Raw genomic sequence first — 18,875 nt, 5'->3', positions numbered from 1 at the left:
GTGTATAGTGTTATGCAAGGGACTTGAGATTGGTAAAATTGGGGTGGTTACTATAGGTTTGGTGAAACCCAGTGGAGCACTCATGTGTATAGTGTTAGTCCAATGCAGGTATGAAGTCCCTAAGGAGTGTGAGGCTTCAATGGGTGGCATAGGCCAGCTTTTCGAGGTCTAAATCACACATCTGCATGTATAGGAGTAAGTTTCAATCTCCTAGACTAGCCATTATTTCCTCTTTTAATCTTGTTCTTAACAAGCCTCTTAGCTAAGGAGCTAATATTTCATAGAAAATGCAATTGGTGCAAGCATTTTAGAAGTGTAACACACCTCAAGGTTGTTAGTTTAGACCCCTAGATCACCAAAATTGGACTTGGGTGCAACACAAGGCCTTTGGAAACTTTTAAACAGGTTAGGATTCTTGAGCCAAAGTGTAAGCTCCTAGCTTCATAAAAGCTTCTCCCTGCTCCCTTTTGCTGTTTTAGGCTCCATCTACCTTCTTTTTGATCTTGCTTTTACACCGTGATTTTGCAGGTTTTTCAATTTTTAGGATCGTGATTCTGCAAGTCTACTCGTACTACACATTGATTCTAGTCGTACAAGATGTCATGATTTTTACCATAATTGCAGAATCACGTGGCTCGGATGCCGTGATTTGCCATAAGTGTTTACACACACTTAAACTGTGGTCGGGCAGGCACCCAAAGCTTCTATTTGGCTTCTTGCTTGTTCATTGCTTCATCTCATAATACATTGATGCATTATAGCACTAGGGAGATCATCCTAGCTCACTACCACATGCTCTTGGAGTGGGAAGCACCATTAATTATCCGTCGGACCTTTATGGGTGCCTATCTAGTTTGAGATTTGGACACCATTGCTTCATAGGTTTGGTGTGTCCATGCTTGACATTTAAGGTAGATTACTCATGATTTGGCATATAATTGGGTGTGGAAAACCTTGTTAACTCTAAAATGGGTTAAAATGGTGCCACATTTTACACTGCAATGGTGGTGGCTTAATTCTTTGGGATCTAGTTGAAGTTTAATCCCACATGGAAACCACCACTTTTGTACATAGATATAGAGAAGAGACAATGATGGTATGCCCAATAATGTGTCTACGCGAGTACTTTTGAGTATTTCCCTTGTGTTAATGATTCTTGTTACACTCTTTTGTGAAATGATTTATTGAATTTGCAAGCTCTATGATGCTTGTGAGTACTCTAGCTCTCATTTCATCTCTTGTTTGATGCTATTATGGTATCTATTGAAATTTAAGGTCTATGTTGTGTATGATTCTTACATAGATTTCTCATGAGTGGAAAAGAAACCCTGTACATGCTTGAATGAAGTTAAGCGAGAAGTGAATGGAGCTAGTGAGTTGAGATAAATTAGTGCAAGAGGAAGTGAATAAATTAGCTTTATGAATTGACTATATTGAGGAGTAGTACTATGGGAAGATTAGTATGAGTCTCGTTTGGAGGCTATGACCCATATTGGGAGACTATTCTTCCATTTGTGTTTCCATATGAAGGGTATTCTTTCACTAGGAGAGTAGCTAGGAGAAGGACTTTGCATAAGCAGGCCTCTTCCTTGTGGATGGAAGCTAGCAAATAGAGGATTAACCACTACTTGATTCTCAATTAAGAAGCTTACACTCTTACTCGAGTCTCATCTCATTTGCCTTTCACTTGGATTACTTAAACTCAATCAAAGCCTTTGTAGCTTACTTCATGGATTCTCCAAGGGAAAGCTAGGCCTTGTGCAAAAAGGCTCCAAAGATGGACTAGTTGCTAGTTAGAGTAGATGGGTAAAGAAAAGGAAAAGTTTATAATAGTAAGAGTAGTAGGCTCCAAAGACACAGACTAGTTGCTAATTAGATAGGTAAAGAAAAGGAAAAGTTTACAATAGTAAGAGTAGTGGGCTTGTGATGTTGCTCACCAACCCATTAGTTAGGGTGCTAGCTCTTCTAGATGTTGGATGATAGCTTATAAGAGGGAGGAACAAGTTAGCCACCAACCCCTAAGGAGATTGGAGAATATCCAAATGCTGAAGAAGAAATAAGAAAGCTTGAAGAAGCTAAGGCCCTGATTGAGGAGTGTCAACAAAACCACGAAGCCAAGTTAAGAGCTAACCGGGCTAGGGATGCAGTGTATCTAAGAATTGAGATGTTAAAGGCAACAAGATTAGACGTGCCTACTCCAATCCCAAAAGAGTCCAAGGAAGGGAATCAAAGTGACCTCATGGCAAGAATGTTTAAGGAAGCAGATTAAGATTTCTTAATCCATTCATGCCCATGTTGTCTAGCCTACCACATCAATGTAGACTTGCTAGTGTGGCTAGAAATAGCAAAAAAGCATACAGCAATATAGCTACTAGTGTGGCTAGCAATGGAAAAAACCCCATAAAAGACATTTTTCACATATAATGATTGTGCTAACAAAAATTGGCATTGTTGTTGTGGATTACATCCATTGTAGGCAATTCCTCCAATTTAATCAAATAACTTCAAACATTATTTATCTATATAATCAATTGTTTCTACTCCCCAAGTTGTTTTCTTTACACATATACCCACCCACCCGAATTCATGGGTTGAGCCTCACCCCATGCGGACCACGGGTTAGCCTACTGTCCAACCACTCAATCTACGAATTTGGTATTTAGGTACACACCCACCCTTAGCTTTAGTTTTCACTCATGCACACCTCTTAAAATAGGTACGCACACACTCCTCTGAAGATAAATCTTTTGAACAAGTATCATAATATATATTCAATAACAATTTGTACACATAATTTTAGCATATAATAAGTATGAAATTCAGCATAATCCATCATGATCTAGGGCTCTATACCTGGGACCCATGGTATTACTGTTCCAGGAGCACATAAATTGTTTTGGCCAGAGCAACAAGAACTATACCTTGCTCCCTATATAAACTTGTAGTCTTTAATTTAAATATCATCATATAATACATAATTACTCCAATTTTATAACTAAGCTATCCTACATTCAAACTTGTATCAATGCAACACACACACACACACACACACACATCACATAATACACAATCACTCCAATTTTATAACTAAGTTGTCCTGCATTCAAACTTGTATCAATGCAACACACACATAATCCTTAAACATATTTGGAGACCCTTACGTATGTAGCCAATACTAATGCACATTACAACATAGGTTTCTTCAAACACATGAATAATAGCAGAAGAAAACCATAACCCTATACATATTTGGAATATCTTATGAGTTAATCAAAAAATGGTACAATACTTATGAACATTACAACATACATTTCTTCCAACGCAAATAATAGTGAAAGAAAGCTATGAATTCATAAAAATCGACTTAACAAAAGAATACAAAGCAACAACAAAAAAATGGTACAATACTTATGAACATTACAACATACATTTCTTCCAACGCAAATAATAGTGAAAGAAAGCTATGAATTCATAAAAATCGACTTAACAAAAGAATACAAAGCAACAGCAAACATAATTACTACTTATGGACCTCCCAATCCAAAGATAAATACATTCTTTACGTAGTTCAATCAAATAGAAAAAAAAGCCAAAAACTTTCACAACATTCTAGAAGACTTCAATATAGACATGTTAACACAAACCGTTAATATTATCAGACTTAAAAACATAATGACACATCAAAATTTTCACATTCCTTACGTTGCTCTCAATACACAAATAATACATTCCTTATGTAGCTTAATTAACCAATAAAAAATACTAAAAAAACTTTCATGCAAGCAAATTAAAAAACATAATGACATGTCAAAATTTTTATTTAGTAAACAGTAAACCATTCCTTCCTAGATCACATATGGATAAATGCATCATCACACTTTGAATCAACAACCAATAATAGACCAACATATATGGTATTATCATGATCTTGTATTAGTAGAATATAAACTAACAACATACATGCCAATATTCAAACAAATTAACCACACATGATGATAACAATTACAAAAAAGGAAAAACACACAGATCCCTTACAGCTACAAAAAACAATAAATCGAGCGAAAACTATATTTTGGACAGTAGACAATGTCTATTTGATGTAAAAAATGTCAATGACACCAATCTCAATATTGGGCTATATTTAGACCCATATCACAAACTTAATATGCTAGGTATTTGCCATAAGAAAAAGTTAACTCTCTCTATTTTTTTAGTGGTTACCAAATACCCCCAAATATAACGCATAAACAACGAACTTTCTAATAAAAAAGTCATTAATAACACATCAAATGCAAATTAGGTCTACACCACTTCTCTGTTCCAAGAAAAGACATGTCATATAGTTTAACAATTTATCACAAAATTGTACTTCCCACTGTGTAGCACAGTTGTTTAAAGGATTGGAGTCCCAAAAGCAGCTTTGCGAGTTTGAATCGTGCTATCAACAATGGGTGGATCTCTGCTGAATAAAAAATCACATGGATGTGCTAAACAAAAAGTCAAGTTGACGTGCTAACACACAATCATGTACATTCAAAAATCGTAAGAAAACATTATAAACCAATAGCCTCTTGCTAATTTTTAAGGAAAATGAATTGACTACACCCATGAAAAGTTAAAAAACAATGCCACGAAAAGCATCCTAAAAAGAGGAGGCCAAAAGGCAAAATTTTGGAACTCTCCGTTGAAAAAAAATTTCAATGGGGACAATAAAAAAAACATTAAAAAGGATTTATAAACATCAAAAGGGAAAAGTTAGAGTGCTTTCTTCTTCTCTGTGTAGCTCTAGTAGCGTTAGAGACCATGAGCTCACGAGGAGCCGCCTGGATGCTTTGCCAATCTTTGTTCGTGATCTTCATTTCAACGCTGATTCGCCTGCCAGGTAAGCCTTTGCCAGGAAGATGTAAACGCTGCGGGTGCCAGCAGAATAGATTGTGTTTTTTTTTTCCTTTCTTTCTAGCAACGGTTCGATAGTGAAGTAAGTGTCCAAAGGCACGGTGGCTGATCCCTGGAGTCATGGGCTCAAATCAAAGCTTGTCTGGGCAGAGATCAACCCACATGAACTACGAGGGCAGGCCATGACAATCCCTTTCCTTACAGGATTGGCTGACTCGTGGGTATTTCGTGGGGAGTGGATTTCATAGCAACTTGCAGATTGACAGAATGATGACAGCTCAGTATTCAAACAGATGGGTACGACCATTTCCTGACAGGAATGGCTGAGTTGTGGGTTCCTGTCGGCATCGTTGTGGGGAGTGGATTTCATAGCAACTTGCAGATTGACCAGAACAATGCGTATACGACCAGGTCAGGGGATGGGAGCCCTGCCAAATTAGCTTCCTGGAATTCATGCCACAACCGCCGATGTGTACCAATCCCATGAGCCTTACCAGGAATATATGAGATTGCACGAGCCACAATCCACACGCATGACGAAGGAACCAGGGAAGAAAATTGTGTACAAACTTTTGCGGATAGAGATAACAATTCAAAAAATATAAGATGAGGAACATGTATGACTATACACAACTTACGGAACCATGAGGCTCCCATGGTCATGATGCGTAGGTGTCACTATAGAGAAAAAGCGTTGGTTATAAGAGTCGTGCCTAACTCCCAAGCTAGGATCTTTCATGGTCCTTTTTTTGGGGAGAAATGAGACTTCCGTTAATTGTGAACAGAAAGGCAAAGGGCCTATTGAGCATTATACCAGAAGGCACGTGGTATAATGCTTGGTGTGTGCCGCCAGTTGGGGATTCAATGGTTCCAAGAGACTCCTGAGGGAGCGGAAGAGAAAAAAAGTCCCATGATGCCATTACCTCATGAAAGCAGGGCTGCATTCCGGTCAATAATATCTGCTTAAATGACGAGTATAAAAAGTCTGAGTACCATCCATAGCCTTTATGCATTTGGCCCTCCGAATCTGCCAAGCTGTGATACTCGAAATGATCTCCCAGTAAAGAGTCCACTATGCCTCAGGGTGGTACAAATTGTGAGTTCGGAACATGCCCGAACTGCATTTATGAACCAGTTTTCTATGAATCCATGAGTTTTCTAGACCATTAGTTGGTAAGGTTTGCCGCGGGGTGCTGCCCTGAGATTGCCTCTGATGTCTGCCCTTTATTCCCAGGAGTCTGTGACTTGGGATTGTGGGGTTGGTTGGTATTGGGTTTCCCATTATTGTACTTCATTTTTGCATTTTGTGCGAGCGAGACTGCTTGATTGAACTCTTATATTCGCAAGACAATGACGAGAAGCCCTTGCGGGTGACCCATTTGGCAGCATACAAGACATGGCTCGGGCAAGCCAAAGAACTCCATACACGACGTGACATGACAAGGAAGGATCTCTGGAAAGGCGATGAGCATGTGAAGGGTCGGGAGTCCTGCTGCTCTTGCAACTGCAGCCGATGCTGCCCCGGTGGGTGGTGTGTGGGTGTTCAAGGACCACCCAATGATCGGGAGGATTGTGTGGTGCTCCCTAGGGAGGCTGGGGAAGCAAACCAAGATCGAGAATCTTGAAACTCAAGCTAGCAGGTCTAAGTGAGAAGAGAAGCCATATGAAGTACACCTAGGAGCCCTGCACTGTGATAAATAGGCTCAACCACGTAGTCAAAGTGGATGACTCGAACTCAATGGTTGCCGAGGAATTGAATGCCCGTCATCCATGATGCGTCCTTGCTCACCGACTAGGGCGGCTTGCAAGAGATTCCATATTTGCCCTTGGGTTGAAAGAAAGTGAAGCAAATAGAAAACACAGATGTAGGCCCAGGTACAAGACGTGTAAATGCTGGAAACTGATGTTTATTGCTGAAAACTGAGCACGAGGGAAGCCCGTAGGTGCTATGCAATGGTAAGAAGCAGAAGCAGCTGCTAATGGCCTCAACTGAATGTAAAAGAATGAGATAAACTGGGGGAAAGGGAGTGAGTCCTCATATATTCCCCTAGAGTGCTGGTCGGCCAGCTGTAGCAAGCCGATAGGAAGACGATAGCATAAAATGCTACAAAAATGCCTAAAAATACCAAAAAATGGTAGAAAAATGCTGAATAATCTTTACTAAGATATGCCAATGCAGGGCCTCATAAATGGCCAATACAAGCATGAAAAAAGGTGATGTAGACCCTCTGGAGATGATATAATCCAATAGGGTCGCTACGAACTGTGAAGCCATTGAGGAAGTAAGGAGTTCGAGGACCGTGTTAGATAATTGGTGACAACATGATGGTGGCTTCAGATGGGGTAGACGTAGTGGTTGCCGTGGAGTCCTACGAAGGGAGAAGGTTGAAGGGTGTTGACTTGCTATCCAGAAGCACTGGCAATTGTAAAGTATCACAAACGGAGGGGTGTGGAGCAGCAATGAGTAGGGGGTGGAGGGGCGGAAAGGTGCGCCCTATAAAGAATAGGGGTAGGTGGTACCTAGGGTTGTGCTTGCTATCATACTCAAAAAAATGTTTTTTTAAAAATGTGAGAGGGGCTACTGAAAGTAGATGCCAATATCTTATTGGGAGTAGGTAGATTTGAACCCAATACTTCTTTCTTGGGAGGCATGGGCGCTACCGTCGGCTTTAGCTTAGGGGAAATTGTTGAGGAAGGCATTTATAGAAATATTGTTTGTAGAGGAAGAAGCAAATAGTGAATACAGGACAATCGATATGACATGCTTTAGATTATTTGTATTGTGTGACAGACATCCTACCCATGGTCGCCATTGGTGGAGTTTCCAAATGCTAGTGAGGCAAAGTATGCCAGTGGTAGGCTGCATACAGGTGTAGTGGCAGGATTACAAGAGGTTTTTGTGGCGTATTAGCATAGTTGGGTGGTTGGGTAGTGGAGTTGGCAGTCGAAGTGTGGACGTGGAGCTCAATGACTAAGATATCTAGTGAGTGAGGGAGAGATGCTTCCTCCAATTTCGATATGACTACACAACTCATTTTGACATGATTCCAAACTCTCCTCCTACAAAGAGCAGCGAGCCGGTTGGGAGTGTATCTCGAAGAGTCTTTTGACTCGAGTTTGGTATACACTCGCAGTGTAACTAGAACATAGTTGCCAAAAAATGGAAATGGAAACGAAAATGACCGATCCTCCAGAAACAGAAACGATCCTCAACTAGGAAATGAAAACGGCCAGGAAACAGGATACCTTACAAAGCTCCATAGTATTAAAAAATGGCAAGGAAACAGCATACCTTACAAAGCTCCATAGTATTAAAAAATGGCAAGGAAACGGAAAGCTTTGAAGTTTGGACATTTTCAACTTGAAATCAAGCAAAAAATTCAAACTTCAAATGAAGTTTCAGATACATTGCAGATTGGACATTTTGGAAATGATATGAGCCATGCTATATTAGTCATTTGAAAACTCTCAAACTCTCATGAAAACACTTCTCATAAAGAAAAGAACTACACCAACGTACAATGCTAAATGAAAGTATGAAGAGCTAAATGCTCATAGAGAATTGAAGAAAATACAATATGATAATGAGTTAAATGTCCGGAGACAAGACTCAAGGCTCAAGCATAGATAATATCAACATGTGGACTTTGGTTGCCATCAAAGGCAGCCATGTATATCCAAGTTGTTTCTGCCAACTCAGTGTCCTTGTCTAGAGCCGGAAAGCTCAAGGCACACAAATAGGTGCCAATCTAGAGCATGAAGGCTCAAGCCACACAAACTGGTGCCAATCCAGAGCTCGAAAGCTCAAGGCACACAAACAGTGCCATTATAGAACTGAAGGCTCAAGGAACAGTAAATAGCTATCAATTGAGAGCCAAAAGACTCAAGGACACTCTACCACCTGCACTTCGTGTTGGTCTTCAAATGATACCTTGGAGTTAAAGAGAATGTGGGGGAGAGGGAGAGCTTCAAACCCTAGCAAGCAAACACACACACAAGAGAGAGCAAGACACAAGAGAGATGGATAGTTGAATTTTCTTCTATCTTCTTCTTCTCTACTCAACCAACATAACATAAAGATAAGAGTACACACTATATGGGTTAGTACTCAACTACTGCAACATACAAGGGTTGGTCCATAATGTGAACCCAACTAAATGAGCTGGTGTTATAACTATGCCAGTCTCTAGTAATCCAAAATGGCTGTCACACAGCCTGTCATCCCACTGGCCGCATATCACCCATAATCTCACCAACCATGCCAAGTGGGTCAACAATGTCCGCTGTAGCACTAGTTGAGCTCGATATCTCAACACTCCCCCTCGAGCTCAACTCCACACACTACACTCCAAGTAAGCAGCTCAACCTGTGGAGCTTCTCTGTGCCCAATGCCTTCGTGAAGATGTCAGCCACCTAATCCTCTGTGCTCTGACATATACCAGATCTACATCTCCTGCTAGAACCTTCACCCTCACAAAGTGATAATGTACCTCAATGTGCTTCGTTCTAGCATGATATACTGGGTTACTGTCCTATCCAACGGGCTCTTCCATGTCAGCAAGTAGCTTTTGAAACCAAGCTACCTCTCACAAGCTTCCATAGGAGCACCCCTGTACTCTATCTCTGTACTCGACAAGGCAACTGTTGGCTGCTTCTTACTGCTCCAACTCACAACAACACTCCCAAATGAGAACATAAAACCACTGGTAGATCTCTTGTCTGCAATACTACTAGCCTAATCAACATCTGTGTACCCATGCAACTGTATCTCTGTACCAACCTCATTGAAAAGTCCATAATCAACTGTGGACTTTATGTACCTGAGGATCCGTCTAGCTGCATCCAAGTGTGGCTTCCTAGGGGCCTGCATAAACTGACTCACAAGTCCAACAACATAGCTCAAGTCTGGCCTTGTAACGGTCATGTAGATCAAACTACCCACTATGCGCCTTTATGTAGTGGGGTCCTCCAAAAGCTCACCTGTATCTTGAAAGCTTCGTGTTCTTCTACAACCTGTCATACCATACTTGGACAACATGTCCAAGCCATACTGCCTCTGCAATAGCAAAATGCCATGAGGCGATCTCACCACCTCTATGCCCAAGAAATAGCGCAGCTCACCCAAATCCTTCATCTCAAACTTTTGCTTTAAAAGCATCCTGATATCATGTATGTTTGCATCACTATCACCAGTGATAATCAAGTCATCCACATAGATGACTTATAGCATCATCCCTCTATCTGTCTTTTTCACATATAGTGAAAAATCTGCATTGGATATCTGAAATCCAATGGTAACAAGATACTCCCCGATCTTGTTTGACCATGCTCTTGGTGCCTGCATCAAGCCATACAAGGCTTTGCGTAACCTGCACACAAAATTTGGATGTGCATCACTCTCATAACCTGGTGGCTACATCATGTACACTTCTTCTTGCAAATCACCATGCAAGAAAGCATTCGTCTTTACATCCATTTGATGTAAAGACCAACCCTTCGTTGCAGTCATAGCAATGACAGCTCTCACGGTTGCCATTCTTGCAACCGGGCTGAATGTCTTCTCATAGTCTATGCCGTAAGTTTGCGCATAGCCCTTGGCAACCAATCTTGCCTTGTACCTGCTCACTGAACCATTAACTTTGTGCTTGACTTTTTACATCCACTTACATCGAATTGCCTTCTTTTCCTTAGGCAAAGGCACTAACTTCCATGTTGCATTTGCATCCAATGATGTCATCTCCTCATCCATGGCATCTTTCCATTTCTTATTTCCAATTGCCTGCTCAAAGCAAGTGGGCTCAACCTCTTGTATTGCTTTTACCATGTGGCATGTAAGCATAATGATGGGCTGTATATCCATCATATCTCAACTTGAGACCTGCGTACACTTGGATCATTGCCAGGTGTCCTCAAAACAGCCCTGGTTCTCCTTACACCAGGAGTAACCACAGACGGAATGCCAAGCTCCTCATCAAGGCTCTGCTTAGAGCCACTAGAGTCACCATCCACATATGAGTGACCTGCTGACAAATTAGGCACAAAAGGTTGATCTATCTTTTTCTTCCCTTTCCGTGATACATGTGTACCTGCATCATTCCTCAACCTGCCTGACCATGGACTAACATTGGATCCACTACTCGAGGACTCCCCAGGTCCACTCAGCACTTGTGATTGTTGCTCTACATGTGGTGCAACATCAGTACTTCTTACATCTGTATCTTCTGTTGCCTTCACTATTTCTACTCATCTCATCGAAGACATCTCTGCTTACTCGCATCTCACGAGTGGTTGGGTTATAGCATCTGTAACCTTTTTGCTCTATAGCATAATCAATGAAGATGCATTTCTCTGTCTTTGGATTCAACTTTGTTCTCACTTCATCAGGAACATGTATATATGCAATACACCCAAACACTTTCAAGTGAGATATATCCGGTCTTAGTCTGTAAACTTTTGTTCAGGAGTCATATCATGAACAGCTGCAGTGGGTGTCCTGTTCATAATGTACACAATAGTTGCTACTGCTTCTGCCCAAAAGTAACGTGGCATATTCTTTTCAGCCATCAAGGCACGTGCCACTTCTGCAATGTGCTTGTTTTTCCTTGCTGCAACACCATTCTGTTGCGGAGTGTATTTGCATGTAAACTGTCTCTTGATTCCTTGCTTTCTCAGGAAATCGTTGAACTCATTGGAGAAATATTCTCCCCCACCATCTGATCTTAGGCATTTTATTTGCATGCCTTTTTCCTTCTCGACCAAGGCTTTAAATCTCTAAAAGTGAGCAAACATCTCACTTTTCTCCTTCATGAAATAAACCCACACTTTTCTAGTGTGGTCATCAATGAATGTAACATAGTACCTGCAACCTGCAATTGTTGCAGTCTTGGTCGGTCCCCATACATCTGAATGTATGACATCCAATGGCTTTGCACTGACATGCTTTTCATGTGGAAAAGCATGTTTGGCTTGCTTACTAAGCTGGCATGCTTCACATACCTTATGCATACCGTCAACCTTAAACTTTGGCAAACCTGTAATAATATTTTGGGCCTACATAGACTTCAGTCGCTATACATTCACATGACTAATGCGCTTGTGCCATATGTCAATATCTGCAATGACACCTGTTCCATGCGCAAACATGGTTGCCTTTATCTCATCCATGTTCACATTCAAAGTAAACATCCTGCCATTTCTTTTACCCTTTGCAACCAAGCGACACTTATTTTTGAAGTCTTCCATAAAACATCCTTGAGGATTAAACCTCACTTGCAGATCTTGCTCAACCATCTGTCCAACAGAAACCAGGTTCTTTGTAATATTCGGAACATGAAGTACATCAACCAAGTACTTCATTTTGCCATCTTACATAGACAATGGCACTTTACCAACATGCGCAATGGGATGCGCAGTATCATCACCTGTTTCTACATAACCTGGTTTTTTCATTTTTTGCATATCTCTAAACCACTCAGCATGACTGGTCATGTGGTTAGAGGCGCCAAATTCCACATACCATATATCTTGAGATCCTGACACATTCCCTATTATGGAACTAAGCATGTGCTGCAACACAAACAGCTGCTCACTTTTGTCATCATCTCCATGTTTGCTAGATGATGCATAGTTGCCTTGCTGTAACTTCCACTTTTAATGTCATTCTGCTTTTTGTAGCAGTCCTTTGCCATGTGTCCTGGTTTGCCACAGTAATAGCACTCTATGCTATTTGCATTTTGATTTCTTTGCCAACCACCTCGGCCTCTTTGGCTCCCCCTGCCTCTAGATTGGCCTCTTCCACCTGTGTATGATTGCTCTTGTGAATCATTGGACTGTTGTCCAGAATTCTGATTTCCTTGTTGGCCACCACCTTGGCCTCGACCACGGTCTCTACCTCTGCCTCTACCTGAATTAGAGTAGAAGGCATGTTTCGATGTGTTCTTGCTTTGTGAAAAAGAATCCTTACCTAAAGCCTTTTTTTCTATGATCAGCATAGATATCTAGTCTCGAAAGTTGGGAATATTCTCTCTAACTGCAATGGAGGTCTTGAATGGCTTGTACTCTTTACCAAGCCCATTTAGAGAGACGCTCATATTCATTGATGGACATGCTTTTCTTTTCCACAGTATGTAACTCTTGCTTTAATTGCAACTTCCTTGCCTTTGTGTTAGTCCGGAACATAGTCACAGGGAATGGAAGGGACAAGGGCTTGGAACGGAGAGATGCCGAAACGGGACGGACCGGCGATGGGGACGGCAAGGGACGGACGGACGTCCCCTAGGAATCGTCACTCACAGGGGACGCCGGTGGGGGACGGCAGGGAGCCGTTCCGCGATTTTCTGCCCGTTTCTAGCCGTTTTGTTCACCGTTTCTAGCCGTTTATGGCTGTTGGCTTAGCCGTTTGGGGATGGCTGGGGCCTTGGCCCTTGAGCCTTGAGGCTGGGGCCTTGGCCCTCTCTCTCTCTCTTGCCTATCTATATAAGAACAAGCCTCTACAAGGCTACAATACAAGCACACACAACTTCCAAGCTTTCATGCACACACAACTTTCAAGCTTCTTGAATCTTCTAGCTTCCAACTTCCAAGTTCCAAGCCTCTCACACAAGGCTCGCGGGCTGCCGCCCTACTCTCTAGAGTCTACTATCTAGACTCTCTCTCTCTCTCGCTCTCTCTCACGACAGATATGCTCGCTTAGCCCTAGAGTCTTCACGACAGTTGGCATCACAGGGAGACGGATCATGTTGGTATGCACAGATGACAGCTTGGTTCCAGTTGCATGGCTTTAGTATGGACAGGCTACCTCCATTTCAGTACTCCCTGGATGCACCCTCCCTCTCTCTCACACGGGCAGAGATTACCAGACTTATCAGGCAGGACTTGATTCAGCTGGACACTAGGAGGACATGGATACAGCCGACACAGGAGCTTGGTACGAAGATGGCTTTCTATAGAGATCATCTTCTCCAGCTCACGCAGGATGGGTTTGTGATTAGACCCAGCTACATGGATACTCATCTTTCTCATGCAGTACGGTGTGCTATTGGTCAGATGCGCACATCCTCACGCCGGCTAGAGATTGAGACTGGCAGATTCAGAGGAGTACTAGCTGAGGCCAGGATTTGTCAGCTGTGCCAGATGGAGCCAGAGACAGAGTTACATTACATATGTCACTGTCCAGTATATTATGAGATACGAGGCCGTTTTCACTGCCTGTTTAGAGAGGGTTTCGGACCACTTTCTAGAGTCATGAGATACTAGGATCAGAGATGCCTCGGATTATACTTGCTGGAGCTTCGTAGACATAGAGAGGGTCTCTTGAGAGGGAGGGGATCAGAGAGGGAGAGACACCTACAGAGGCAGATTACAGACTTCTTTCGACCAGAGATTGAGCAGTCAGGCCAGCAGGCATTGCAGCTAGCGAGCATCTCTCAGTTGGCCAGTAGCAGAGGAAAGTCGAGGGCAGCAGAGTCAGTCGGCCAGCATCTGGATCAGCCTATAAGCACAGGACAGTCTCCCACACCAAGGAAAAACAGGGAAAAATATGGAGAGTGGGGAACAATGAGAAAACACCTAAATTAGGCGGGCACACCCACAACAGAGGCCCTGGTGTAAATATACAGACGAGATGACTGCTAACACCCCCTCTCAGCTCTTGGATGTGGAACCAAACCCCAGGGAGCTGGAGTGCCGCCGGAGCATAGCTTGAGATAGAGACTTCGTGAAGAGGTTCACCGCACTGTCCTCCATCGAACATAACTCTAGCAAGATGTCATCAGCAACACAATCTTTTCCCGAACAAAATGCCTCTTGATGACCGCGAGTTCCACCAGTGGAAACCCAATCCCGGCAAGTGACCTCTGCAACCTCACCACCTTGCAAGCAGCACCACAAGCAGCTCGGTACTCTACCTCTGTCGACAACAAGGCATAGTTGGCTGCCTCTTACTGCTTTGTGAAACTGCTCCTGAGCCAAGGGAAAAACTGTAGCTTGATGTGAAGGTCCTTGTGTCTGGCTCTCCTCCCCAATCTGAGTCACTCAAACCGTGGAGTCTAACTCCATCCATCAATCCCCCTCCTGTGTAAAAGAGTCCAAGATCCTTCGCCTGCTGCAGAAACCACAAGATACGCAATCCTGCCTCCCAAAGAGTCCTCTGCAAACATGAGCTCAACAGCCTCATCAAGAAGCTCCTGTCCAATCTGGTATTTAGCAACCAGATCAATGAACCATTCTGCTTTTGAGTTAAGGAGACATCATACTGCTCATAAGGATCAACTACTGTTACGGTGGGATGCCAAGTCTTGGAAACTTGCTGAAAACCACTCAAGGCCTTCGAAAACCTGTAAACCACCCCCTCTGAATCCGGAACCACAAAGCCTGGAGAATGTGCAACATCCACCTCCTCCTACAAGTAATCAACTACCACCTGCCTGGCCTTCCAATAGGTCCCCGTGGAAAGAGCTTCCTCAACTACAGGAGTTTCTTTGTCTCGAATGCTAGGAGACATCAGAGCATAGGTTACCTCTAAAGTTTCCTTTGACTGACGAACACAAGAACTACCAACATTTGTACTGGAAAGTTCCTGCCAACTGCCATCATCTGGCAAGCCATCCACCATCTGGTCCGGGAAAGCCTGCACTTGCAACGTATCCACACGTAAGGCCTGTTGCTTTGTCTCGGAGAGTAACAAAATGCTCATCGAACTCCACCCGTATGCCGGTCTTGCAAACCAATGCACTGACAACAGATGAAAACCAAGTGATGGAACATACAACACTTGGAATGCTTCCCCCTTCTGCCATTGGGAACTATCTCCAACTTGCCCTCATTATGAACTGGGATAGTGGATGTATCCCCAATAAGGATGTGACCAGAATACTTGCAGAGATCCTGTAAAGCCGTGCGGGAAGGAGTCATGTGCCCGGAAGCACCACTGTCTAGAATCCACTCTCGAGTATCCATAGCGGAGAGTCCTCCAACCTCCTCGCGGCACGAAGAAGATGAAACACCGGTGCCCATAACCTCCAGGTGCACAAAAGCTGAAGTCTTCACGGTTGCTGCTAAGGATTCTGCACCCTTCTCGGTGCTCCACTTAGGACACTGCCTCCAATAGTGGACTTTCTCGCCACAATCATTACAGGTCCTCTCTGCCTTTAGTTTCTCTCGGTCTAAGTCGGGCTTCTTCTCATAAGACTTCTCCGATGAAGCCTTCCCTTTGCCCTTGTTATTACGGCCTTTCGACTGTTGGCGAGGTAAGGCCTCAGAACCTCCGCCATGTGGAGGGTTCGTGAATCTTTCCTCCTGGTCCAAGACCATGGGCACAAGCTCCTCCCATGTCATGGTGCTAAGCCTGCCACTGGTAATCAACGAAGAGTAAAAGGCTGAGTATTGAGATGGAAAATGTGATAGCAACGTTATGGCCATATCCTCTGATGATCTCTCTTTCCAGCCTGGAGAACTTCCTGCTGAAGAGCTTGCTGCTTGTTGATGTGCTTCTGTATCGTCGACGACTTTGCAAGATTCATCACCCGCATCTGAACTTCCAAGGAGATCCTCTTCATGGGCGATACCTTGTTGTAGAGAGAAGCCAAATGCTGCCAAATACCTCTGGCTAGCGTCATATGCTTGATATGATTGATTACCTGTAGTGTGCAATTGAGGAAAATGAAAGAACGGACTCTGGCATTGACACGATCCCATAACTGTGCACGTGCCTCACGTTCCTTCCGAATAGAGGGTAACTCCCCTTCCTCTAACTCCGGTCGTGGAACCCCAACAACAATGAAATCATCAAGGTCGTAAGACTCCAAAACAGATTCCATCATTACCTTCCATATGCCGTAGTTATTCCCGTCCAGCTGACGGTCCACTTGGAACGTGGGGAGTGTCAGGATCTTCATGTGCTTCTCAGCCATCTCAAGTAAATTTGCCATTGCGGGGGTGTAACTGAAAAGGGAGGGTGGGTGGGAAAAAATGAAGAACTAACCAATCAGCAACACAAACAGCCCCCCTCTTGATCACACAGCTCCCAAGATCTTCCAAGAGCCTAGAGCTCTGATACCATGTCAGAATATGCAGCGGAGATGAAGACAAGATCTGAAAATACTAGAGCAAGTGCACATCAGAAAAACACAGAGAAGAGAGAGAGAGAGAGAGAAGCGTATAACTCTGCTATATACACAAGAAATCCCGGATACAAGAATACTAAGTGTGGGGAGGCCCAGATGACCAGTCGGCCTGCTGAAAAGCAGCCGATAGCCACCAGAACAGCCACGACCTGCTCCCACCTCCAGTTGGCCAGCATCTCTCAGTCGGCCAGCAGTAGAGGAAAGTCGGCCAGCATGTGGATCAGCCGACAGGCATAGGACAACCTCCTACACCAAGGAAAAATAGGGAAAAAATATGGAGAGTGGGGAAAAATGAGAAAACACCTAAATCGGGCGGGCACACCCACAACAGAGGCCCTGGTGTAAATATACAGACAGGAGACGACTGCTAACAGGTATCGCATTACCCATGCAGGCTCTTTTTTGGAGACAATTGGTAGATCCAACTGGGAGAGACACATCTCCATGTTTTGGTTCCTCAAGCACTGTAGACTCCCCCCCCCCCCTCCCCCCAACCTTCCCTCACATTCAAGCTTGAAGCTCCATAGTTTGTGTGTTAAAAAAAAAACTGTATTTTATCGTACTGTGTCCCAAACTTTCATATCGTACCAAAAATTCCCGTACGGTATCGTATTTTCGTACCGTGACAACTATGATGGAAAGTACTGAAAAGATAGGTATGCTAAGTACGCCACTCATATTATAAAGTAAAATTTGTGGCATACTAAAAACCAATTGTGTAGAGATAATGTGTGCATGGATGAGGAATAGAGACCTTTTGGGAAGGTCTAGAACAAATAGGAAATTCAAAATTATTATAGACGCCTATGACAAGCTCGCTTAGTACACGTGCAATATGCATACTGTATGGATCACACAGTTGTGTATGAGTATGGAATGCAACTATGGTACAGACAATAGGTGCAGGGCTGCACGGCAGTATGGCTGGTGTGTGGACAGCAGGCAGGCTGGCAGGTACAACCACGTGGTTGTGTGACGGCTATATGATGACTGTATGGCCAAGCTAGGACTGCTGCAGGTGCACAAACAGGCAAGACAGCATGTGGAGGTTGTTAACCACTTGATCTTTCTTGCGCGTGGAAGTACCAAGGAGAGAGAGTAGGCCAAAAGTGATCTAAGTGGGTGTATATGATAAATTTAGCAGAACTTATAACTCAATGTCTACGGACACAACCACTTGTGAGAATTTATACCTTAATAGAATGAACACAAAGGCCCTCACACATTAAACCCTCACACACATTAATGTGGTGGGTGGCCTTATGACTAAGTGCTCGCCTTGTCATGTTAATGTGTGTACACATGGGCATATAAATGTGTACATAAACTTAAACCAAAGGTTTAAACAAATAAATGTCACTTGCAAAATAAAACCTAATTCTCATGAACATACAGTTTCACGTGCACAACCGTGAGGTCACTTAGTTCTGGGCATCCCCAGCTCCTCTTGGCACACGAACAGAGTCATGCAGGCGTTGTCCAAACAACATCCTTTACACAGCGTACACATGTCAATTATGCACATGCACACATGTTGTACCGGACAATCTCCTGTTCTCATAGCTTGTACTTAGCCATTAGCCCCCAAGTACACATACCATTATATAGCCCAATAAATGTCCATGGGTCCCAGGTTTACAACCATCATAAACCCAATGCGAATCCATGAGTTGTCCCAGGTACAAAACCATCACATAACCCATAAAAAGACTGGAGAATGCCTGAGTAGTGATAGGAGGTCCCGCTGGTTCAAGAGAGCATGAAAGATGAGGAAGAGAAATTAGCAATTGGTGGAAACAAGCTGGAGAGGTGCTGTAAATGGACCTCAAAATAAGTTATTGGTTGGGCAAAGAGATT

At 43.2% G+C, this 18,875-nt stretch overlaps 1 protein-coding gene across 1 annotated transcript in view; it reads left to right on the top strand.

Annotated features, from left to right (window-relative positions):
* Positions 1-4,741: 4,741 nt before the first annotated feature.
* LOC147633183 (uncharacterized) overlaps positions 4,742-18,875 on the top strand; it is a 33,729-nt gene continuing 19,595 nt past the window's right edge. Inside the window, exon 1 of the mRNA XM_086806202.1 lies at positions 4,742-4,882. Coding sequence (XP_086662328.1) covers positions 4,804-4,882 — 79 coding nt within the window. The 5' untranslated portion in view covers positions 4,742-4,803. The remainder of the gene's footprint in view (positions 4,883-18,875) is intronic.

This window comes from Cibotium barometz, chromosome 12 (assembly GCF_041138505.1).
Source record: "Cibotium barometz isolate CiBa-2024 chromosome 12, ASM4113850v1, whole genome shotgun sequence".
Taxonomy (NCBI): Eukaryota; Viridiplantae; Streptophyta; class Polypodiopsida; order Cyatheales; family Cibotiaceae; genus Cibotium; species Cibotium barometz.
The sequence above is the reverse complement of the archived record's forward strand: the minus strand, read 5'-3'. Positions and strand labels throughout refer to the sequence as shown.